This window comes from Heptranchias perlo, chromosome 2 (assembly GCF_035084215.1).
Source record: "Heptranchias perlo isolate sHepPer1 chromosome 2, sHepPer1.hap1, whole genome shotgun sequence".
Taxonomy (NCBI): domain Eukaryota; kingdom Metazoa; phylum Chordata; class Chondrichthyes; order Hexanchiformes; family Hexanchidae; genus Heptranchias; species Heptranchias perlo.
The window spans coordinates 162,215,495-162,240,809 of record NC_090326.1 but is presented as its reverse complement, the minus strand read 5'-3'; the positions used below and the strand labels follow the sequence as shown (position 1 = coordinate 162,240,809).

Sequence of the window (25,315 nt, the reverse complement as noted above, 5' to 3'; positions counted from 1 at the left end):
TGGGAGTCTAATTAAAAGTGAAGAGAATCATGGAACGTTCTCCCGAAAGGCAATAAAAATCCCAGAATCCCTTGTAATAAATCTGGAGCAGCGTCACTTTTTTTTAATCCATTGTGGGCGACGCTGGCAAGGCTGGCATTTGATGCCCTGATAAGGGGGTGCTGGGCTCTGCTTCTCCCTGAACGGCACCAGTCCTTTGTCCAAAATGTTGCTGATTCCGGCCCGAGGAATAAACGGGGTGTGTTCGGTGCAAGGTCAGCTGGCCCCCCCCCCCCCCGCCCCTTGTGCGGAACCAGTTCTTCTTGAGGCGGCTCTGAAGTAACTGGCAACGTTTGGCGCCGACAGATAGAAAAAAAATGGCATGATGGAGGCAGCCATTTTTAGGGCCATATAGTAAGAGCGGTGGTTATGGTACTGGACTAGCAACCCACGAGTTCAAATCTTGTCGCGTTTAAACTCTCCAGTGGCTGGAGTCACATCTAGCACAAAGGTGGACGGTAGTGGTTGTTGGAGGCCAATCATCTCAGCCCCAGGACATTGCTGCAGGAGTCCCTCAGGGCAGTGTCCTAGGCCCAAACATCTTCATCGATGACCTTCCCTCCATCATAAGGTCAGAAATTGGGATGTTCGCTGATGATTGCACTGTGTTCAGTTCCATTCGCAACCCCTCATGCCCGCATGCAGCAAGACCTGGACAAAAACCAGGGGCTCATAAGTGGCAAGTAACATTCGCGCCAGACAAGTGCCAGGCAATGACTATCTCCAACAAGAGAGTGTCTAACCACCTCCCCTTGACGTTCAACGGCATTACCATCGCCGAATCCCCCACCATTAACATCCTGGGGGTCACCATTGACCAGAAACTTAACTGGACCAGCCATATAAATACTGTGGCTACAAGAGCAGGTCAGAAGCTGGGTATTCTGCGGCGAGTGACTCATCTCCTGACTCCTCAAAGCCTTTCCACCATCTACAAGGCACAAGTCAGGAATGTGATGGAATACTCTCCACTTGCCTGGATGAGTGCAGCTCCAACCACACTCAAGAAGCTCGACACCATCCAGGACAAAGCAGCCCACTTGATTGGCACCCCATCCACCACCCTAAACATTCACTCCCTTCACCACAGGCACACAGTGGCTGCAGTGTGTACCATCCACAGGATGCACTGCAGCAACTCGCCAAGGCTTCTTCGACAGCACCTCCCAAACCCGCGACCTCTACCACCTAGAAGGACAAGGGCAGCAGGCACATGGGAACAACACCACCTGCACGTTCCCCATCAAATCACACACCATCCCGGCTTAGAAATATATCGCCGTTCCTTCATCGTCGCTGGGTCAAAATCCTGGAACTCCCTTCCTAACAGCACTGTGGGAGAACCTTCACCACACGGACTGCAGCGGTTCAAGAAGGTGGCTCACCACCACCTTCTCAAGGGCAATTAGGGATGGGCAATAAATGCCGGCCTCTCCAGCGACGCCCACATCCCTGAACGAATAATTTTTAAAATCCTCCTCCATGGCCTCGCCCCCTTCCCTATCTCCATAACCTCCTCCAGCCCTACAACCCCTCCCAGAACTCTACAACTCTGGCCTCTTGTGCATCCGCCCCTCCCTTTGCCCCACCATTGGCGGTTGTGTCTTCAGCCGTCTAGACCCTAAGCTCTGGAATTCCTCCCTAAACCTCTCTCTACCTCTCTCTTTCTTTCTCTCTCTCTCTCTCTCTCTCTCTCTTCCTTTAAAAGCTTGGTCAACGAGATGGGTTTTAAGGAGGGTCTTAGTCACCGCTCCTAATATCTCCTTCTTTGGCTCAACTTCGATTTTTTATTTTTGCCTGATTCCGCGAAGCGGCTTGGGGACGTTAGAAGTGTTTTGTTAATGCAAGTTGTCAGTGTTATTGGCTAACTAGGAAGTTGACTTCAATAAACCTGGTGATTGGTGGGGCTGTGTTGCCAGGAAATCAATGGCCATGAAAAGCTGTCGGATTGTTGTTAAAATAAAACCCGACTGGTTCACTAATGTCCTTCAGGGAAGGGAAACCTCCCGTCCTTAACCAGCCTGGCCTCACACACGACTCCAGTCCCACACTGTGACGTTGACCCTCAGTTCCCTTGAAGTAGCCTGTAAGCCACTCGGTTGTAACAAAAAAAAAACCAATCCCTTCAGATTAAGGGCCCACTGCCACCACCCGAGGACAACGAGGGGTGGGCAATAAACGTGGCCCGGCCACCGTCGCCCACCTCCCGAGCCCCCGATAACAGGTTTAAAAAAAATGTGTTTCTCTTCCACGCTGCTGTGAGCTGGAATATCGCTCCTCTTGAGATGTGTCTGGCCGATAGTGGCGAGAGCAGCATTGGCTGGTGAAGGTTGCCGTGAGGTAAACGCAGTCAACAGAAACCAGGGAGGACTTTCTCTCCAGATCTTGCCAGCTGGGTTTTTTTGCTGGGAGCCAGACACAGGGTGCAGTGGGGTGGGGTGGATAGATGAGGAGGGGGTGGGGAGCGTTCGGTGTACTAAACAGTTTGGGGTAAAGAGGAGGAGCTGTGCGCTGCTTTATCCCGGTGACACATTTTTAACGATATGTGTTTGTAAAGAAGGCAAATTTAGGACTGATGTGCTCACAACAACAACAACAACAACAAAAACTTGCATTTATTTATTTAACGTGGTAAAAACGTCCCAAGGCGTTTCACAGGAGCGATTATCAAACAAAATTTGACACCGAGCCACATAAGGAGATATTAGGACAGGTGACCAAAAGCTTGGTCAAAGAGGTAGGTCTTAAAGGAGGAGAGAGAGGTAGAGAGGCGGAGAGATTTAAGGAGGGAATTCCAGAGCTCAAGGCCTAGGCAGCTGAAGGCACGGCCGCCAATGGTGGAGCGATGAAAATCGGGGGATGTGCAAGAGTCCAGAATTGGAGGAGCGCAGAGATCTCGGAGGGATGTAGTGCTGGAGGAGGTCACAGAGAGAGGGAGGGGTCGAGGCCATGGAGGGATTGATACACGACGATGAGAATTTTAAAATCAAGTTTATGGAGGGTGGAAGATGGGAGGCCGGCCAGGAGAGCATTGGAATAGTCAAGTCTCGAGGTAACAAAGGCATGGGTGAGGGTTTCAACAACAGATGAGCTGAGGCAGGGGCAGAGACGGGCGATGTTAAGGAGGTGGAAGAATTTACTCCTTAAGGAACATAGGAACAAGAGAAGGCCATTCAGTCCATCGAACCTGTTCCGCCATTCAGTGATGTCATGGCTGATCTGTATCTTAACTCCATTTACCCGCCTTGGTTCTGTAATCCTTAATACCCTCTCCCAACAAAAATCTATCAATCTCAGTTTTGAAATTTTCAATTGACCCCCAGCCTCAACAGCTTTTTGGGGGAGAGAGTTCCAGATTTCCACTCCCCTTTGTGTGAAGAAGTGCTTCCTGACATCACCTCCTGAACGGCCTGGCTCTAATTTTAAGGTTACGCCCCCTTGTTCTGGACTCCCCCCACCAGAGGAAATAGTTTCTCTCTCTCTGCCCCATCAAATCCTTTAATCATCTTAAATACAATTTAACCCTTCTTAATGCAAAGAGTGACCTAAATTTGAAGGGAAAAGAGCAGGGGGGGGGAGAGGGGGCAGGGGAAGTGGGACTAATTGGATAGCTCTTTCAAAGAGCTGGCACAGGCACGATGGGTGGAATGGCCTCCTTCTGCGCTGTATGTTTCTATGATTCTACGAACACACGGAACGGACTCCAGGGGAATGTAGTGGAGGTGAAAATTCCGGAATTATTTAACTGGAATTTATATATAGCACCTTTTAATGGAGCAAAACGTCCCAAGTCACATCGCAGGCTTAAAAAGAGAGAAAAACAAAATAATTTAAGAACCAATTGGATGCTGCATTGTGGGGGACATAAGGGTCATTCTGGATGGAAGGGCCGAATGGCCTGCCTCGTCCCTAATTATCTCGTGATCTTGTGAAATGAGGAAGGGCGTCGGGAAACATTTCCGATGCAGTCTGCGGCCCTTTAAGTGGGACTTACGCTGAGGCCGTGGTCTCTTTTTTTTTTTCAATCGGTCGCAAGTTACGGAACTCCTGATCAGCTCTTTTTGTCCTGTGCTGCCTCCTTCTCCTCTCCTTGAGGCACCGTCCAGGTGATCGCCCCCCCCCCCCCCGGTGTGCGAGTGTGGCAGGGTATCCAACTATGTTTGATTGAGGGGGAGGGGTTATACGGTAACGTGCAGCTCTTGTGGGATATTCCTCTTTCCAAAACGATGATATTTCCCCTCACCCACACTTTTTCCTCTCCACTTTTCTTTCCTCCTCTCCTGACGACTCCTGGGTGCCCTCCAGTACTCCCGCTCCCCCCACCACCGTGGCCATTCTTCATATGTGAAGGGCTGTTTCGAGCCTCTCTCGATCCAGTCCTCATGCGATGTAGAGGAACAATAGAGATGCCATTACATTAGATGGGTATAGAGGGATATGGGCCAAGTGCAGGCAATTGGGACTAGCTTAGTGGTATAAACTGGGCGACATGGACATGTTGGGCCGAAGGGCCTGTTTCCATGTTGTAAACTTCTATGATTCTATGATTACTGGGTGTATTCTATAGGCCACCATCTAGTAGGAAGGATACAGAGGAGCAAATTTGCAGGGAAATTACAGAGAGGTGCAAAAGCCATGGAGTAGTGATAACTGGGGACTTCAACTATCCTAATATAGACTGGGATAACAATAATAATATAAGGGGCACAGAGAGGGAGGAATTTTTGAAGTGTGTTCAGGAGAACTTTCTCGACCAGTACGTTTCTGGCCCAGCGAGGAAGGAGGCATTGCTGGACTTGGTTCTGGGGAATGAGACGGGCCAAGTGGAGCAAGTGTCAGTGGGGGAGCATTTAGGGAATAGTGATCATGGTCTCATAAGGTTTAGACGAGTGATGGAAAAGGACACTGACCACTCCAAAGAAAAAATACTCAATTGGAGGAGCACCAATTTCAATGGCGCTGGTCTGGCCCGGGTAAATTGGAATCAATTTCACTGATCTGGCCCGGGTAAATTGGAATCAAAGATTGGCAGGCAAAACTGTAATTGAACAATGGGCGGCCTTTCAAGAGGAGATGGTTCAGGTACAGACAAGATACATTCCAACGAGGGAGAAAAGTAGGGCAATTGAAGCCAGAGCTCCCTGGATGACAAAGGAGATAGAGAGTAAGATGAAGCAGAAAAAAGGGGCATATGACAGATGTCAGGTTGATAACACAAGTGAGAACAGGCAGAATATAGAAAGTTCAGAGGGGAAGTGAAAAAGGAAATAAGAGGGGCAAAGAGAGAGTGTGAGAATAGACTGGCGGCCAACATAAAAGGGAATCCAAAAGTCTTCTACAGGCATGTAAACAGTAAACGGGTAGTAAGAGGAGGGGTGGGGCCGATTAGGGACCATAAAGGAGATCTACTCATGGAGGCAGAGGGCATGGCTGAGGTACTAAATAAGTACTCTGCATCTGTCTTTACCAAGGAAGTAGATGCTGCCAGAGTCTCAGTAAAGGAAGATATAGTTAAGATACTGGATGGACTAAAAATTGATAAAGAAGAGATACCAGAAAGGCTAGCTGTACTTAAAGTAGATAAATCACCCGGTCCAGATGGGATGCATCCTAGAATGCTGAGGGAAGTAAGGGGTGAAATTGAGGAGATACTGGCCATAATCTTCCAAACATCCTTAAATACGGGGGTGGTGCCAGAGGACTGGAGAATTGCAAATGTTACACCCTTGTTCAAAAAAGGGTGCAAGGATAAACCCAGCAACTATAGGCCAGTCAGTTTAACCTCGGTGGTGGGGAAACTTTTAGAAACGATAATCTGGGACAGAATTAACAGTCACTTGGACGAGTGTGGATTGATTAGGGAAAGCCAGCACGGATTTGTTAGAGACAAATCGTGTTTAACCAACTGATAAAGGTAACAGAGAGGGTAGATGAGGGCAATGCAGTCGATGTGGTGCATATGGATTTTCAAAAAAGCGTTTGATAAAATGCCACATGGTAGGCTTGCTATTAAGATTGCGACCCATGGAATAAAGGGGACAATAACAACATGGATACAGAATTGGCTAAATGACAGGAAACAGAGAGTAGGGGTGAGAGGTTGTTTTTCGGACTGATGGGAGGTGTACAGTGGTGTTCCCCAGGGGTCGGTACTAGGACCACTGCTTTTCTTGATATATATTAATAACTTGGACTTGGGTGTACAGGGCACAATTTCAAAATTTGCAGATGACACAAAACTTGAAAGTGTAGTGAACAGTGAGGAGGATAGTGATAGACTTCAAGAGGATATAGACAGCCTGGTGGAATGGGCGGACACGTGGCAGATGAAATTTAACGCGGAAAAATGCAAAGTGATACATTTCGGAAGGAAGAACGAGGAGAGGCAATATAAACTAGAGGGCACAACTCTAAAAGAGGTACAGGAACAGAGAGATCTGGGGATATATATGTGCACAAATCGTTGAAGGTGGCAGGGCAGGTTGAGAAAACGGTTAAAAAAAGCATACAGGATCCTGGGCTTTATAAATAGAGGCATAGAGTACAAAAGCAAGGAAGTCATGATGAACATTTATAAAACACTGGTTCAGCCACAACCAGTTCTGGGCACCGCACTTTGGGAAGGATGTGAAGGCCTTAGAGAGAGTGCAGAAGAGATTTACTAGAATGATTCCAGGGATGAGGAACTTAAATTACGTGGATAGGCTGGAGAAGCTCGGGTTGTTCTCCTTGGAACAGAGACGGTTGTGAGGAGATTTGATGGAGGTGTTCAAAATCATGAAGGGTCTCGAGAGAGTAGATAGAGAGAAACTGTTCCCATTGGCGGAAGGGTCAAGAACCAGAGGACACAGATTTAAGGTGATTGGCAAAAGAACCAAAGGTGACATGAGGAAAAACGTTTTTACACAGCGAGTGGTTATGATCTGGAATTCACTGCCCGAGGGGGTGGTGGAGGCAGATTCAATCATGGCCTTCAAAAGGGAACTGATAAGTACTTGAAAGGAAAGGGCTATGGGGATAAGGCGGGGGAGTGGGACTAGCTGGATTGCTCTTGCATAGAGCCGGCGCGGACTCAATGGGCCGAATGGCCTCCTTCCGTGCTTTAACCTTCTATGATTCTATGATGTGGCACCGGCGTGGACTTGATGGGCTGAATGGCCTCCTTCCGTGCTGTAACCTTTCTATGATTCTGTGATGTTCACTTTCCCTACGAGGACCCCTGGGCAGCGATTAGGAGCCGGGGGGGGCGGGTGGGGCCTGGACGATTTCCCTCCCTCTAATGCTCAGGAGAACTGAGGCCAATTGTAAAGTTGCTGAGATCAGCACAGACTTGGCGGGGGGCAGTGGGGGTCCAGTCTGGTTCACAAAGCCATCTTCACCACTGAAGGAACGTGGACCGAGACTGGAGATGCGGGGACTATTTCCACGGGAGCAGAGTAGGCTGTGAGGACATTTAATGGAGGCTTTTAGAATTACTCGAGGACAGGATGGGCGCTATATCAATGCAACTTCATTCTTACTGGAGCAAGAATGAATTTGTTTGGGAGATGAGTCTTAATTTCAACACGAGGAGGATGGGAGGAGGAGGAGGAGGAGGAGGAGGAGGAAGAGGAGGGTGGTGGGGGGGGAGGAGGAGGACAGGAGGAGGGGGAGGAGGAAGACGTGGAGGAGGAGAAGAGGTAGACGGTGGAGGGGAGGAAGAGGGAGGGGAGGAGGAGGAGGATGGGAGGAGGAGGAGGGTGGTGGGATGGGGAGGGGAGGAGGAGGAGGAAGAGGTGGTGGAGGGGAGGAAGAGGGGGGATGAGGAGAAGAGGAGGAGGGGAGGAGGAGAAGAGGGAGATGGTGGAGGGGAGGATGAGGAGGGGAGGAGGGTATCGGAAAGTGTAGAAGGGAGGAACGAGGAAAGTTCAGTAGAGCGATGAACTGGGTCGTGTCCACTGATCAAATAAAGCCACCTTTATTTAAAGGGACCTTTGTTGAGACGTTGTTGACTGGAGAACCTTGTCTGACAAAGTGCTGTCCACCCGGCCGACGGTTCATGGCTGGGAGACCCTCCACTGACTTCTTCATGTGGTCTCATGAATCTTTTACAGAAAATGGAAGTTGTCCCTGTCCCTCCGAAGGCATACGGGAATTTCTTCGATGGAGACTGTTACCTGATACTGTTTGTGAGTACGAGAAGGAGGAATGGCGGGGGGGAAACCTGTTTAATAAAACTGATTTTAATAAGATGTAGATTAACAATGAAACCTGGGTCTGTGTTGCACCTTCCCGCCCGCTGGATGTATCTCCACACGGGATAGTCCAGAGAGCAGATTGAATGGAAGTCACTGATCCATCCTCCCCTCCTTATTGTGGGGGAGGGGGTGAGTTGGGGGGTGGGGGAAACCCGTGAGGAAAGAAATAGCAAAAAAAACAAATTTTGATTTTCAATTTTTAAAATTTAAGTTTTAAAATTTATTTTGGTGAATTTTTATTGGTTGAGGAAGGTCAGTGGTTGAGGAATGGGATGCCCTCTGTTTTCAGGGGTTAACCCCCCCCCTCCCCCAGGGGTCAGCATCAAGCGCTCCCGCGTTAAAGCTGCCTCCGCCCTGCCTCCCAATGTGGCTCAGTCCCAGCCTTATAAAGACTGGTGGTTATGGGACTGGACCAGCAACATAATGTGTTCCAGATCCCACCACTTCAGCTCGTGGAATTCAATTCCATCAAGCTGGTAACATGGGGGTCGGCAACAGAAAACATCACCATGGAAACCTGCTGGACGGTCATTTAAAACCCGACTGGTTCACGAGGGAAGGGGACCTGCCACCTCTGCCTGGTCTGCCTCATATTTTATTGTTATTATTGTTATTATTCATTCTCAGGATATGGGCGTCGGGATGTGATTTACATAGAATTTCCAGCACAGAATCAGGCCATTCGGCCCAACTGGTCTATGCTGGTGTTTATGCTCCACACGAGCCTCCTCCCTCCCCACTTCATCTAACCCTCTCAGCATATCCTTCTATTCCTTTCTCCCTCATGTGTTTATCCAGCTTCCCCTTAAATGTATCTACACTATTCGCCTCAACTATTCCTTGTGATAGTGAGTTCCACATTCTAACCACTCTCTGAGTAAAAAAAGTTAATCCTGAATTCCCAACTGGATTTATTAGTGACTATCTTATATTTATGGCCCTTAGTTTTGGTCTCCCCCACAAGTGGAAACATCTCTAGTTCTACCCTATCAAACCCCTTCATAATCTTAAAGACCTCCATCAGGTCACCCCTCAGTCTTTTCTTTTCTAGAGAAAAGAGCCCCAGCCTATTCAATCTTTCTTGATACGTAGAACTCTCCGTTCTGGTATCATCCTAGTAAATCTTTTTTGCACCTTCTCCAGTGCCTCTATATCCTTTTTATAATCTGGAGACCAGAACTGTTCACAGTTCTCCAAGTGTGGTCTAACCAAGGTTCTATACAAGTTTAACATAACTTCTCTGCTTTTTCAATTCTGTCCCTCCAGAAATGAACCCCAGTGCTTAGTTTGCTTTTTTTTTGTGGCCTGCGTCAATACTTTTAGTTATTTGTCTGTCTGTACCCTTTAATGCCTCTAATGTCATTGACCCTGCAGTCCTACCTGATAGATTATTCCAGATGTTTATCCACTTTTTAATAAAGAACTTTTCTAGTACAGTACATTTACTTTAAGTAAGTCCAGCAGCTCTGGTGTTTCAAAAGCAGATCCAAGAGTGAAGGGGTCCTCCCGTCCTTCAAAGGCAGGAGACCTGCATCCCCTTACCCAGGGCTGTGTTTAATCCCGATCCCAAGGTGAAAGGGCAGTGAAGGGCCGTAAAGCTGAACTAGATTAACACACATATAGCTGGCCTAAGGTCGCCAACTCTGTATTCCAGGAGGTTTCATCACATGACACCCTGCCGACAACCACCACCCCCCCTCACTCTCCCGCCATTGGTCGCCCAACACGTCCACTCTCACGGCTCCCCGCCTTCGGAAAGTGAACAGACTCTTAGTTACCCGAGTGAATGATTCTTGACTGTCAGTCAAACAGCCTTTTCCCCCTCATGTTTGATATTTTTATAATTAATAAACAAAAGTCTTCAAAGAAAATTAAAAATAAACACCATTTTCCTTTTAACGGCCCTGTGATTTTTCTCCCGGGTGTTGCTCGCAGCAGTGTCCTGGAGATTAATCTTCAATTCCTGGAGACTCCAGGGCAGTCCTGGATGGGTTGGCAGCCCTAAGCTGGCCTGATGGCTGAGGGATTCACTGCGCCTCACAGTGTAACACTGAGCCATCCAGGCCAGGTAGGCCTCAGGCTTGACCTCTTACCTGTACTGTGCAGTGATGGTAGAGGAGCTACAGTTGGTGACATTGTCCGCACCGGTAGGGAGAGGGAAATGTTAAGCAGGGTTCTCAATCCTGATCCCTGGCCCCGCAGCCCCCGCTGGAAATGGCGCTTGTCTGGACGTGGGGTGGTGAGGGTGGAGATGTGTGGCGAGCAGCCCATTGGACGATATACTGGAGGGTGTAGATTTCTTTCAGAAAATAAGATGTTGGCATAAGGTAGATGAGTAATTTGAGAATGACATGTGGTAAGTGTACCATAAGAAATAGGAGCAGGAGTAGGCCACACAGCCCCTCAAGCCTGCTCCACCATTCAATCAGATCATGGCTGATCTTCGACCTCAACTCCACTTACCTGCCCGATCCCCATATCCCTCGATTCCCCTAGAGTCCAAAAATCTATCGATCTCAGCCTTGAATATACTCAATGACTGAGCATTCACAGCCCTCTGGGGTAGAGAATTCCAAAGATTCAAAACCTTCTGAGTGAAGAAATTCCTCCTCATCTCAGCCTTGAATGGCCGACCCCTTATCCTGTGACTGTGCCCCCTAGTTCTAGACTCTCCAGCCATGGGAAACAACCTCTCAGCATCTACCCTGTCAAGCCCCCTCAGAACATTATACGTTTCAATGAGATTACCTCTCATTCTTCTAAACTCCAGAGAGTATAGGCCCATTCTACTCAACCTCGCCTCATAGGACAACCCTCTCATCCCAGGAATTAATCTAGTGAACCTTTGATGCACCCCCTCTAAGGCAAGTATATCCTTCCTTAGATAAGGAGACCAAAACTGTACTCAGTACTCCAGGTGAGGTCTCACCAAAGCCCTGTACAATTGGAGTAAGACTTCCTCACTCTTGTACTCCAATCCCCTTTCAATAAAGGCCATCATGCCATTTGGTTTCCTAATTGACTGCTGTACCTGCATACCAACTTTTTGTGTTTCTTGTACGAGGACACCCAAGTCTCTCTGAACACCAACATTTAATAGTTTCTCACCATTTAAAAAAAATTCTGTTTTTCTATTTCTGGGAGTACGATGGAGCGGTAACAGTCTCGGGAGGAACAGGTGCCTTTGGACCTGTGGTTCCCAAATCTCTTCACCAGTGGGGGTTTTCCTCGCCTCATGTCTGGGTCTGTTGTCGTCTAATTGATGAAGATTGATTGCTATGATTAGTCATCAACTCCATTATCATTGTATCACGTGACTACCAAAGGCGGACTAGATGGACCATGGTCTTTTTTTGTCGAGCAAATCCCATGGTTTCAAGGGGGAGAGAACAGGAGGTGATTGGGGAACAACAACAGCTCAAGTGCTGCTGAAACCCTCCTCCATGCCTTTGTCATCTCTAGACTCGACTATTGCAATGGTCGGCCTCCCACCTCGCACCCTACGTAAACTTGAGTTCATCCAAAACTCTGCTGCCCATATCCTAACTCGCACCAATTCCCGTTCGCCCGTCACCTCTGTGCTCGCTGACCTACATTGACTCCCAGTCCGGGATTGCCTCAATTTTAAAATTCTCATTCTTGTTTTCAAATCTCTCCATGACCTCCCCCCTTCCTATCTCCATATCCTCCTCCAGCCTTGCAACCCTCTGAGACCTCTGCGCTCCTCCATTTCTGGCGTCCTGTGTATCCCCCACTTCTTTCGCTCCACCATTGGCGGCCATGTCTTCAGCCGTCTAGATCCTGGGCTCTGGAATTCTCTCCCAAAACCTCTCCGCCTAGAAGGATAGAATGGTTACAGCACGGAAGGAGGCCATTCAGCCTATCGAGTCCATGCCGGCTCTCTGCACGAGCAATCCAGCTAGTCCCACTCCCCCGCCCTTTCCCCATAGCCCTGCAAATTTTTTCCCTTCAAGTACTTATCCAATTCCCTTTTGAAAGCCATGATTGAATCTGCCTCCACTACCCCCTCAGGCAGTGCATTCCAGATCCTAACCACTTTTTAAATTCTTCTTTTTTATTCGTTCACGGGATGTGGGCGTCGCTGGCGAGGCCAGCATTTATTGCCCATCCCTAATTGCCCTCGCTGTGTAAAAAGATTTTCCTCATGTCACCTTTGGTTCTTTTGCCAATCACCTTAAATCTATGTCCTCTGGTTCTTGACCCTTCCACCAGTGGGAACGGTTTCTCTCTGTCTAGACCCTTCATTATTTTGAACACCTCTATCAAATCTCCTCTCAACCTTCTCTGTTCCAAGGAGAACAACCCCAGCTTCTCCAGTCTATCCACATAACTAAAGTTCCTCATCCCTGGAATCATTCTAGTAAATCTTTTCTGCACCCTCTCTAAGGCCTTCACATCCTTCCTAAAGTGCGGTGCCCAGATCTGGACTCAATACTCCAGTTGTGGCCGAACCAGTGTTTTATAAAGGTTCACCATAACCTCCTTGCTTAGAATCATAGAATCATAGAAGTTTACAACATGGAAACAGGCCCTTCGGCCCAACATGTCCATGTCGCCCAGTTTATACCACTAAGCTAGTCCCAATTGCCTGCACTTGGCCCATATCCCTCTATACCCATCTTACCCATGTAACTGTCCAAATGCTTTTTAAAAGACAAAATTGTACCCGCCTCTACTACTGCCTCTGGCAGCTCGTTCCAGACACTCACCACCCTTTGAGTGAAAAAATTGCCCCTCTGGACCCTTTTGTATCTCTCCCCTCTCACCTTAAATCTATGCCCCCTCGTTATAGACTCCCCTACCTTTGGGAAAAGATTTTGACTATCTACCTTATCTATGCCCCTCATTATGTACTCTCTGCCTCTATTTATAAAGCCCAGGATCCCGTATGCTTTTTTAACCGCTTTCTCAACCTGCCCTGCCACCTTCAACGATTTGTGTATACATTCCCCCAGATCTCTCTGTTCCTGCACCCCTTTTAGAATTGTGCCCTTTAGTTTATATTGCCTCTCCTTGTTCTTCCTACCAAAATGTATCACTCCACACTTTTCTGCATTAAATTTAATCTGCCACGTGTCCGCCCATGCCACCAGCCTGTCTATATCCTCTTGAAGTCTATCACTATCCTCCTCACTGTTTACTACACTTCCAAGTTTTGTGTCATCTGCAAATTTTGAAATTGTGCCCTGTACACCCAAGTCCAAGTCATTAATATATATCAAGAAATGCAGTGGTCCCAGCACCAACCCTTGGGGAACACCACTGTACACCTCCCTCCAGTCCAAAAAACAACCGTTCACCATTTCTCTCTGCATCTTAAAGGAGGAGAGGTAGCCTTGCTACCTCTCTCTCTCTCCTCCTTTGAGACGCTCTTTAAAACCTACCTCTTTGACCAAGCTTTTGGTCACCTGTCCTAATATCTCCTCATGTGGCTCGGGGTCAGATTTTGTCTGATAATCACTTCTGTGAAGCTCCTTGGGATGTTTTACTATGTTAAAGGCGCTATATAAATGCAAATTGTTGTTGAAAAAGAAAGAAAATTAAACTGGATGTTTCTCCGCGCAGGTTAGTAAGACGGCGAGAGGGACAACCCAAGCCCTCCATTACTGGATAGGGAACGCGTCGTCCCAGGACGAGCAGGGGGCTGCGGCCATGTACGTCACCCAGCTGGACGATTACCTCGGGGGAGGCCCCACCCAGTACCGGGAGTCCCAGGGTCACGAGTCTCCAGAGTTCAAAAGCTACTTCAAATCTGGCATCGTGTAAGTAACCTTGGAAATGGACCTCTTCCTGTTGGCCTTCAGCTACGAGCCTGCGATTGTGTTTCTTTTCTACCTTGAATCTTACAGCACAGAAGGAGGCCATTCGGCCCATCGTACCTGTGCCGGCTCTTTAAAAGAGCTATCCAATTAGTCCCACACTACCTCTGCTCCTCCCTCATACCCCTGCAAATTTTTTCCCCTTCAAGTATTTATCCAATTTTGCCCTTTTGAAAGTTACCATTGAATCTGCTTTCAGGCAGTGCATTCCAGATCATAAATAAACTCTCCACATCTCCCCTCTCTGGTTCTTTTGCCAATTATCTTAAATCTGTGTCCTCTAGTTACCGACCTTCCTGCCAGTGGAAACTGTTTCTCCTTATTTACTCCCATCAAAACCCCGTCATAAATTTTGAACACCTCTATTAAACCTCCCCTTAACCTTCTCTGCTAGCCCCCTCTTTAAGACAAGGGGAAACTTTCAGGGAAAAGAAGCTCCCTAAATTATAGGCCCTAATATTTGTATTTCCCATCCCCAGCTTGTGCCGAGTTAGCTGATCTCAACCAGGGCATGAGTACGGACACTATAATTGGCCTCAGTACCACCCCCCCCCCTCACCCCCCAAACCCCTCTGGGTTGGGGAAGTTAAAATCAGCTCAGGTTTCCCACTGCCGAGCGCTCCCCGCTGGACAGTGTGTCTACGGACGTTGGATGAGGCCCTGGCTCTGTAGGCCCTCGGCCCTGCAGTCAATTTTCGCCACTCACCACTCCTGGCCCCTTGGGGCGCGGATGACCAGCACCCCTGGGGTCATTGTTCCCGCAAGGAGGAGACGGAAGGAAAAACATGAGTGGGAGAGGAGGGGAGGGGGAGGGGGAGGGGCGGGGGGGGGGAACGTGGGGAGGGAACGTGGGGATGAGAAACGCCGAAGCACCGATTAACGACACAATTGCCCCCACGACGACTGCCGAGCTGCTTCCCCCCACCCCCCGCCGGGCGTCAGTAACCGTGGCGATGTTGTCACACCACAGGTACAAGAAAGGAGGTGTGGCCTCAGGATTCAAACACGTGGAGACGAACGTGTACAACATCAGACGACTGCTGCACGCCAAGGGGAAGAAGAACGTGACTGCTACGGAGGTAAGATGTGAATGTGGCACCTGTACGGTGGGGCCCACTTGAAGGCAACTTTGCCCAGGTTAAGTCCAAATGGAGAGGCCTACAGCTGGCTGGAAGAGACGCTGAACTGACTTAATCTGTGAGGGAACTGACTTAATCGGTGAGGGAACTGACTTAACGGGTGAGGGAATTGACTTAACCAGCGATTGTACTGACTCTGCCAAGCCTGGATAACCTCCTGTTTCCTCTTTGGTGTGAAAACCAATAATGTCCGAGGTACACCAGTGGGCACCCCGCGGCCACGATCAGGCGGTGGGCGCCCCGCGGCCGCGTTCAGGCAGTGGGGGCCCCGCGGCCGCGATCAGGCGGTGGGCGCCCCGCGGCCGCGATCAGGCAGTGGGGGCCCCGCGGCCGCGATCAGGCGGTGGGCGCCCCGCGGCCGCGATCAGGCGGTGGGCACCCCACGGCCGCGATCGGTGCCGGAAGTAAATTTGCGAATGTAACATACCAAAACGAACAGAAAAGAAGTTGCCAATAGCACCAGTGCCACTTGCTACAACTCTCCCATTGCGGAGTGAGAAGCTACAGTGTGGCACAGGGATGCCATCCGATCACCATCTTTGAATGCGATTTGGGCATTGCTGACAAGGCCGGCATTTATTGCCCATCTCTAATTGCCCCTTGAGAAGGTGGTGGTGAGCCGCCTTCTTGAACCGCTGCAGTCCGTGTGGTGAAGGTTCTCCCACAGTGCTGTTAGGAAGGGAGTTCCAGGATTTTGACCCAGCGACAATGAAGGAACGGTGATATATTTCCAAGTCGGGATGGTGTATGACTTGGAGGGGAACGTGCAGGTGGTGGTGTTCCCATGTGCCTGCTGCCCTTGTCCTTCTAGGTGGTAGAGGTCGCGGGTTTGGGAGGTGCTGTCGAAGAAGCCTTGGCGAGCTGCTGCAGTGCATCCTGTGGATGGTACACACTGCAGCCACAGTGCGCCGGTAGTGAAGGGAGTGAATGTCTAGGGTGGTGGATGGGGTGCCAATCGAGCGGGCTGCTTTATCCTGGATGGTGTCGAGCTTCTTGAGCGTTGTTGGAGCTGCACTCATCCAGGCAAGTGGAGAGTGTTCCATCACACTCCTGACTTGTGCCTTGTCGATGGTTTCTGCTTCCCTTGGCTGGGGACAGGGAAAATCCACCAGGATTCCCACTCCGGCTCACCATCCAATAGTTGCTGTTGCTTTGTGTTGGGGGTGGGGTGTATGGACATTAGTTGGACTGGGCGTTACTCGGACTGCCCTCCCAAGTCAAATAGCCTGCTGTCACTCAGGGGTCACTTTGGGAAGCCCCACTACTATCCACAGCCTCACCAGTAAAAGGCATTTATATAGTGCCTTTCATGATCTTAGGATGTCTCAAAGAGCTTTACAGCCAATGAATACTTTTGAAATGTAGTCACTCTTGTAATGTACGAAGCGGCAGCCAATTTGCGCACAGCAAGATCCCACAAACAGCAATGAGATAAATGACCAGATCATCTGTTTTTTTTTTAGAGATGTTGGTTGAGGGATAAGTATTGGCCCAGGACACCGGGGAGGGCTCCGCTGCTCTTCTTCGAAATAGTGGCCATGGGATCTTTTACGTCCACCTGAGAGGGCAGCCAGGGCCTCTGTTTGACGTCTCATCCGAAAGGCGGCGCCTCCGACAGTGCAGCGCTCCCTCAGTACTGCACTGGGAGCGTCGGCCTAGGTTTTTGTGCTCCAGTCTCTGGAGTGAGGCTCGAACACACGACCTTGTGGCTCAGAGGCGGGAGTGCTACTCCGTGTGACTTGGAGGGGAATGTGCAGGTGGTGTTGTTCCCATGTGCCTGCTGCCCTTGTCCTAGGTGGTAGAGGTCGCGGGTTTGGGAGGGGCGGCCACAGCACTGCAGGCCCCGATTTCCGCCCCTCGTGGGAGGAGCTTCCGAGTTCAGGAAGGGGAAGAGGGAGAGAATTGGGGTCAAAGATGAGATTTGTGTTTTCCGAAAAGGTTCATGAGATTTATACGTGGATTTTTTTTTTTTGGGACCAATTATTCATTTCTTCTCAGGTGGAACTTTCCTGGAGCAGCTTCAACTCCGGCGATGTTTTCCTCTTGGATTTGGGCAAAGTCATCGTCCAGTGGAATGCGCCGCACAGTAACAGGACGGAGAGGTTAAAGGTCAGTGGCTTTGCAGCGACGGCTGCTCGGAAACCCCTTTCTCTTGCAGTGAATCGAGCACGAAAAGGGGTCAAGGGTCAAAACAGGGCAGAAACCATGATCAGGATTCGGGGGGGGGGGGGTGGGGGGGGCGGCGGGGGGGAAGAGAGTGGACCAACCGACAAGCAGCGTTGGTCATCCGGACTGAGCCGAGTGGCAGCGATAGTAGGGGGGTGAATTCCTTTGGGGATTTTCCCGCTCCAACCTCTTTCCCCACCACCCCCCCCCCCCCCCCCCCACCCCACCGCCCAACCCGTTTGCGCCCGAAAGAGATTCACTCCCGACGTTTCAGGCGGAGATGAGGAGGCCGTTCAGGTCATGTGGAATCCTCCGGTGACCCCCACCGTAACACCGCCTCTTGCCACCCCTCACCCAACAAGAGCCCTTCCCGGGTACTGCCCGCGCTCTCCAGCCGGTTTTGATTGTCCAAGGCTGGCGTTAAGGGCCCTCAAAATGGGGTCAGTAGACTCGCCGCTCCACCCACTGCCACTTTGAAAGGGGTCTTCTCTCGGGCGGTAGGCCTCCTTGGTCGTGCAAACTGCGCGCGCGCGCCGCACCCTGGCGCTGAGCGGTCATCGGAACAGAAGAGCAGGAGGAGGCCATTCAGCCCCTCGAGCCTGTTCTGCCATTCCATTAGATCATGGCTGATCTCCATCTTAACTTTGTCAATCGGTTCCATAACCCTTAATAGCCTTGCCTAACAAAAATCGATCAATCTCAGTTTTGAATTTTCAATTGACCCCCAGCCTCAAAAGCTCTTTGTGGGAGAGAGTTCCAGATTTCCACCACCCTTTGTGTGAAGAAGTGCTTCCTGACATCACCCCTGAACGGCCTGGCTCTAATTTTAACGACTCCCCTCACCAGAGGAAATAGTTTCTCTCAATCAACGCAAATCCTTTAATTGTCTTAAATATCTCAATTACATCACCCCATAATTTTCTATGCTCGCGGGAATATAAGTCTAGTCTATTCAACCTGTCCTCAGAATTTAACCTTTTAGCCCCGGTATCATTCTGTTTAACCCTTTAAAGGATCCCTAAAGATTGCTCCAAATTCGACCCGCAAAACTTTCTCAACGTTGAATTGTTGTGGAGCCACAAGGCGGAGGTGCTGCTCCTCCTGACTCCACCAAAATACTGTGGGCCTGAGGGGGCCCGGGCTCGAGACCCTCCCCCTCCCCTCTGCTTCCCCTCCTCCCTCCCTCCCTTCCGCTCCCCCTCCCCCCCCTCCCTTCCGCTCCCCCTCCCTTCCGCTCCCCCTCCCTTCCGCTCCCCCTCCCTTCCGCTCCCCCTCCCTTCCGCTCCCCCTCCCTTCCGCTCCCCCTCCCTTCCGCCCCCCCTCCCTTCCGCCCCCCCTCCCTTCCGCTCCCCCTCCCTTCCGCTCCCCCTCCCTTCCGCTCCCCCTCCCTTCCGCTCCCCCTCCCTTCCGCTCCCCCTCCCTTCCGCTCCCCCTCCCTTCCGCTCCCCCTCCCTTCCGCTCCCCCTCCCTTCCGCTCCCCCTCCCTTCCGCTCCCCCTCCCTTCCGCTCCCCCTCCCCCTCCCCCTCCCTTCCGCTCCCCCTCCCCCTCCCCCTCCCTTCCGCTCCCCTTCCCCCTCCCCCTCCCTTCCGCTCCCCTTCCCCCTCCCCCTCCCTTCCGCTCCCCTTCCCCCTCCCCCTCCCTTCCGCTCCCCTTCCCCCTCCCCCTCCCTTCCGCTCCCCTTCCCCCTCCCCCTCCCCCACCCCCTCCCCCTCCCCCTTCCGGTTCCCCTCCCCCTCCCTTCCGCTCCCTCTCCCCCTCCCTTCCGCTTCCCGTTCCCCTCCCCCTCCCTTCCGCTTCCCGTTCCCCTCCCCTTCCCCCCCGCTCCCCGTCCCCCCCTCTTCCTCTCCCCCTCCCCTCTCCATCCCCTCCGTTTCCCCTCCCCTTCCCCCCCGCTCCCCGTCCCCCCCTCTTCCTCTCCCCCTCCCCTCTCCATCCCCTCCGTTTCCCCTCCCCTCCCCTCCCCTCCCGCCCTCGGTTTCCCCTCCCACCCTCGGTTTCCCCTCCCTCCTGGATCTACCTGCAGCCGACATTGGAGTCAGTAGAATGTCCTCAGGCCCGAAACCGCCAAGTGACATCGGGCGTCTGCGTCTCGCCCGTTTATCATCCCCAAGGCGCTTCACAGGAATATAATCAGACAACACCCGCACCACATACGGAGATATTAGGTCAGGTGACCAAAAGCTTGGTCAAAGAGCTAGGTTTTAAGGAACGTCTTAAAGGAGAGAGAGAGAGAGCGAGGCGGAGAGATTCAGGGAGAGAATTCCAGAGCTTAGGATCCAGGCAGCTGAGACGTGACCACCAACGGTGGAGCGAAGGAAATCGGGGGATGCGCAAGAGGCCAGAATTGGAGGAGCGCAGAGATCTCGGAGGGTTGTAGGGCTGGAGGAGGTTACAGAGATAGGGAGGGGGAGAGGGCATAGAGGGATTTGAAAACAAGGTTGAGAATTTTAAAATCGAGGCGTTGCTGGATCGGGAGCCAATGTAGGTCAGCGAGCCTAGGGGTGATGGGTGAACGGGACTTGGTGCGAGTTAGGATACAGACAGCAGAGTTTTGGATGTGCTGAAGTTTAGAGGATGGAAGGTGGGAGGACGGCCTGGAGAGCATTGGATTAGGTGAATGGGACATGGTGCCAGTACGTAATGCTCTGTCTCCCTCTCTCTCTCTGTTTATCTGTGTGTGTGTGTCTCTTTCTCTCACTCACTCCCTCTCTCTCACTCTTTCTCTGTCTATCTCTCCTCTCTCTCTCTCTTTTCTCTCTCTCTCTCTTTTCTCTCTCTCTCTTTTCTCTCTCTCTCTTCCTCTCTCTCTCTCCCTCCCCCTCTCTCCCTCTCTCCCTCCCCTCCCTCTCCCTCTCTCTCTCCCCTCCCTCTCCCTCTCTCTCTCCCCTCCCTCTCCCTCTCTCTCTGTCTCCCCTCCCTCTCTCTCTGTCTCCTCTCTCTCTCTCTCTGTCTCCCCTCTCTCTCTCTCTCTGTCTCCCCTCTCTCTCTCTCTGTCTCCCCTCTCTCTCTCTCTGTCTCCCCTCTCTCTCTCTCTGTCTCCCCTCTCTCTCTCTCTGTCTCTTCCCTCTCTCTCTGTCTGTCTCTTCCCTCTCTCTCTGTCTGTCTCTTCCCTCTCTCTCTGTCTCTTCCCTCCCTCTCTCTCTGTCTGTCTCTTCCCTCTCTCTCTGTCTGTCTCTTCCCTCTCTGTCTGTCTCTTCCCTCCCTCTCTCTCTGTCTGTCTCTTCCCTCTCTCTCTGTCTGTCTCTTCCCTCTCTCTCTGTCTGTCTCTTCCCTCTCTGTCTGTCTGTCTCTTCCCTCTCTCTCTGTCTGTCTCTTCCCTCTCTGTCTGTCTCTTCCCTCCCTCTCTCTCTGTCTGTCTCTTCCCTCTCTCTCTGTCTGTCTCTTCCCTCTCTCTCTGTCTGTCTCTTCCCTCTCTGTCTGTCTCTTCCCTCCCTCTCTCTCTGTCTGTCTCTTCCCTCTCTGTCTGTCTCTTCCCTCTCTCTCTGTCTGTCTCTTCCCTCTCTCTCTGTCTGTCTCTTCCCTCTCTCTCTGTCTGTCTCTTCCCTCTCTCTCTGTCTGTCTCTTCCGTCTCTCTCTGTCTGTCTCTTCCCTCTCTGTCTGTCTCTTCCCTCCCTCTCTGTCTGTCTGTCTCTTCCCTCTCTGTCTGTCTCTTCCCTCTCTCTCTGTCTGTCTCTTCCCTCTCTCTCTGTCTGTCTCTTCCCTCTCTCTCTGTCTGTCTCTTCCGTCTCTCTCTGTCTGTCTCTTCCGTCTCTCTCTGTCTGTCTCTTCCCTCTCTCTCTGTCTGTCTCTTCCCTCTCTCTCTCTCTCTCTTCCCCCCTCTCTCTCTCTCTTCCCCCCCCTCTCTCTCTCTCTTCCACCCCCTCTCTCTCTCTCTTCCCCCCCCTCTCTCTCTCTTCCCCCTCTCTCTCTCTTTTCGCCCCCTCTCTCTCTCTTCGCCCCCTCTCTCTCTCTTCCCCCCTCTCTCTCTCTTCCCCCCTCTCTCTCTCTCTTCCCCCCCTCTCTCTCTCCCTCTCTTTCTCACACTCACACTCTCTCTCTCTCTCTCTCACCCAGGCCCTGATGCTGGCCCAGGATATCAAGGACCGGGAGCGAGGTGGGCGTGCTCAGATCGGCATCGTTGATGCAGACCAGGAGGACCAGTATCCCGAGCTGATGAAAATAATGACGGCTGTACTCGGAGAGCGGAGAGGGGAGCTGAAGGAGGCCCCACCCGATGACAGAGCGGACCAGCTCCAGAAATCCAACGTCAGGCTTTACCAGTAGGTCACTCATTAATAGGCCAAATACTTAGGAACATAGGAATCGCTACACGCAAACAAACCAGCTAGTTCGTCTTCTACCCTCCTGATAGTCAGAGATACAACGATAATGGAGCTGTTGACTAAGAAAAGAAAGAGGGAAAGGACTTGCATTTATATAGTGCCTTTCACGTCCTCAGGACGTCCCAAAGCGCTTCACAGCGAATGAAGTACTTTTGAAGTGTGGTCACTGTTGTAATGTAGGAAACACGGCAGTTAATTTTGTGCCGAGCAAGATCCCACAAACAGCAATGAGATAATGACCAGATAATTTGTTTTAGTGATGTTGGTTGAGGGATAAATATTGGCGAGGCCAACGGGGGAGAACTCCTCTGCTCTTCTTTGAAATAGTGGCCATGGGATCGTTTATGCCCACCTGAGAGGGCAGACGTCTCAGCCGAAAGACGGCACCTTCGACGGTGCAGCACTCCCTCAGTACTGCACTGGGAGTGTCAGCCTGGATTATGCGACTCGAGGCTCTGGAGTTGGTCTTGAACCCACCACCTCCTGACTCAGAAGGAGAGAGTGCATTTTCCCACCAAGCTATTCGGGAAATATGGCGTAGAATCTTTAATATATTTATTTATCCTGTTGTAGGACACCTGGGTTCAAAGCCCATTCTCAACTTTGCCTCCAAACTATTATTAAACTAGATTATTGTTAAACTAGATTATTATTAAACTAGATTATTATTAAACTCCATTATTAAACTAGAAAGAGTGCAGAAAAGATTTACTAGGATGCTACCGGGACTTGATGGTTTGACTTATAGGGAGAGGTTAGACAGACTGAGACTTTTTTCCCTGGAGAGTAGGAGGTTAAGGGGTGATCTTATAGAAGTCTATAAAATAATGAGGGGCATAGATAAGGTCGATAGTCAAAATCTTTTCCCAAAGGTAGGGGAGTCTATAACGAGGGGGCATAGATTTAAGGTGAGAGGGGAGAGATACAAAAGGGTCCAGAGGGGCAATTTTTTCACTCAAAGGGTGGTGAGTGTCTGGAACGAGCTGCCAGAGGCAGTAGTAGAGGCGGGTACAATTTTGTCTTTTAAAAAGCATTTGGACAGTTACATGGGTAAGATGGGTATAGAGGGATATGGGCCAAGTGCAGGCAATTGGGACGAGCTTAGTGGCATAAACTGGGCGACATGGACATGTTGGGCCGAAGGGCCTGTTTCCATGTTGTAAACTTCTATGATTCTATGATTCTAAAGCTGGGGCTCCCACTAGGTGACGTCAGAGGTTTGGAGTGCCCTGAGGAGTTGGGACACTTTGATGAACAGATCTCAGCCGCGTCGCCATCGGGGATCGGCAGGCGGAGAGGTCTGTTGTTTCCCCCAAAAAAAAACACGGGAAGGAAAATGGTGGCAGACTTATCCCCAGGGCTGGTCTTGCGCACCTTTTCCTGCTTGTGTAACGATGGTAAAGTGCTGGGTCTTCCTGGGTTGGAACTGACGTGTGGTCAGGAAGAGATCGAGAGCTCGGTGCCGTTCTCCAACCTGCCGTGAAGGGTGGGATGACTGGAAAACTGGTGTTGCTTGAGACGGCCTAAGGCTTTGACCCAGGGTCCTGGTGGCTGTCTGAGAAAAGGAGGGAGACTAGCGTCCCGTTTGGGTTTGGGTTGGATTTGAGCCCATGCTGCAGAGGTGAAAGGTCAGCGGGCTAACCCACCACAACCACCCGGTGGCCCCACGAAGCAGAATGGGTTCGGTTTCCCTGATGGTCGGGGTGGGGGGGGGAGGGGGGGGGGGAGTCCTGGTAATTGTGACAGCCGTTGGATTCAGGTTCAATTAAACTCAGTCAGGATGAAAGCCCGAGGTGAATTTTGGGAAGACAGGGAGGGGGAGGCCGGAGTGATAAAGTAAAGAGAAAACGATCGGCAGCGACCGTAGGGAAATTCTGTAAAACCACTCGAGCTTGGCGTTGGTTGAGGGTTTAGGGCTTTCTCTGAACCCCTGTCTTGTACTCACTAGCCATTCATCCTGCCTGAACTTAACTTGGAATCACTTCTGCTTCACTCTCTTTCCAGTGTTTCAGATGCTACTGGGAGTCTGATGGTGCAGGAAGTAGCCACACGACCTTTGACCCAGGATCTGCTTAAACATGAGGTAAGTCGTACACTTCAGCCTTGTTATTTATCTTCACAGTGGGCCTCTACACGTGGAGGGGGTGAAAGTCATACAGTCATAGAGTTATACAGCAAGGATAGAGGCCCTTCGGCCCATCGTGTCCGCGCCGGCCATCAGCCCTGTCTACTCTAATCCCATATTCCAGCATTTGGTCCGTAGCCTTGTATGCTATGGCATTTCAAGTGCTCATCCAAATGCTTCTTGAATGTTGTGAGGGTTCCTGCCTCCACAACCCTTTCAGACAGTGAGTTCCAGACTCCAACCACCCTCTGGGTGAAAAAGTTCTTTCTCAAATCCCCTCTAAACCTCCCGCCTTTTACCTTGAATCTATGTCCCCTTGTTATAGAACCCTCAACGAAGGGAAAAAGCTCCTTAGTATCCATCCTATCTCGCCCCTCATAATTTTGTACACCTCAATCATGTCCCCCCTCAGCCTCCTCTGCTCCAAGGAAAACAAACCCAATCTTCCCAGTCTCTCTTCATAGCTGAAGCGCTCCAGCCCTGGTAACATCCTGGTGAATCTCCTCTGCACCCTCTCCAAAGCGATCACATCCTTCCTGTAGTGTGGCGACCAGAACTGCACACAGTACTCCAGCTGTGGCCTAACCAGTGTTTTATACAGCTCCATCATAACCTCCTTGCTCTTATATTCTATGCCTCGGCTAATAAAGGCAAGTATCCCATATGCCTTCTTTACCACCTTATCTACCTGTTCCGCCGCCTTCAGGGATCTGTGAACTTGCACACCAAGATCCCTCTGACCCTCTGTCTTGCCTAGGGTCCTCCCATTCATTGTGTATTCCCTTGCCTTGTTAGTCCCTCCAAAGTGCATCACCTTGCACTTTTCCGGGTTAAATTCCATTTGCCACTGTTCCGCCCATCTGACCAACCCATCTATATCGTCCTGCAGACTGAGGCTATCCTCCTCGCTATTTACCACCCTACCAATTTTTGTATCATCAGCGAACTTACTGATCATACCTTTTACATTCATATCCAAGTCATTAATGTAGACCACAAACAGCAAGGGACCCAGCACCGATCCCTGTGGTACCCCACTGGCCACAGGCTTCCAGTCACAAAAACAACCTTCGACCATCACCCTCTGCCTTCTGCCACTAAGCCAGTTTTGTATCCAAAGTGCCAAGGCACCCTGGACTCCATGGGCTCGTACCTTCTTGACCAGTCTCCTGTGGGGGACTTTATCGAAGGCCTTACTGAAATCCATGTATACCACATCCACTGCGTTACCCTCATCCACACGCCTAGTCACCCCCTCAAAAAATTCAATAAAATTAGTCAGACATGATCTTCCCTTGACAAAGCCATGTTGACTATCCCTGATTAATCCTTGCTTCTCCAAGTGGAGACTAATTTTGTCCTTCAGAATTTTTTCCAATAATTTTCCTACCACTGATGTTAGGCTCACTGGCCTGTAGTTCCCCGGTTTTTCCCTACTCCCCTTCT

At 50.7% G+C, this 25,315-nt stretch overlaps 1 protein-coding gene across 1 annotated transcript in view; it reads left to right on the top strand.

Annotated features, from left to right (window-relative positions):
* Positions 1-25,315, top strand: part of vill (villin-like) — a 119,569-nt gene that overhangs the window by 47,986 nt on the left and 46,268 nt on the right. Inside the window, exons 3-8 of the mRNA XM_067968361.1 lie at positions 8,133-8,207; positions 13,863-14,059; positions 15,087-15,195; positions 17,254-17,364; positions 21,476-21,681; positions 23,749-23,827. Coding sequence (XP_067824462.1) covers positions 8,133-8,207; positions 13,863-14,059; positions 15,087-15,195; positions 17,254-17,364; positions 21,476-21,681; positions 23,749-23,827 — 777 coding nt within the window. The remainder of the gene's footprint in view (positions 1-8,132; positions 8,208-13,862; positions 14,060-15,086; positions 15,196-17,253; positions 17,365-21,475; positions 21,682-23,748; positions 23,828-25,315) is intronic.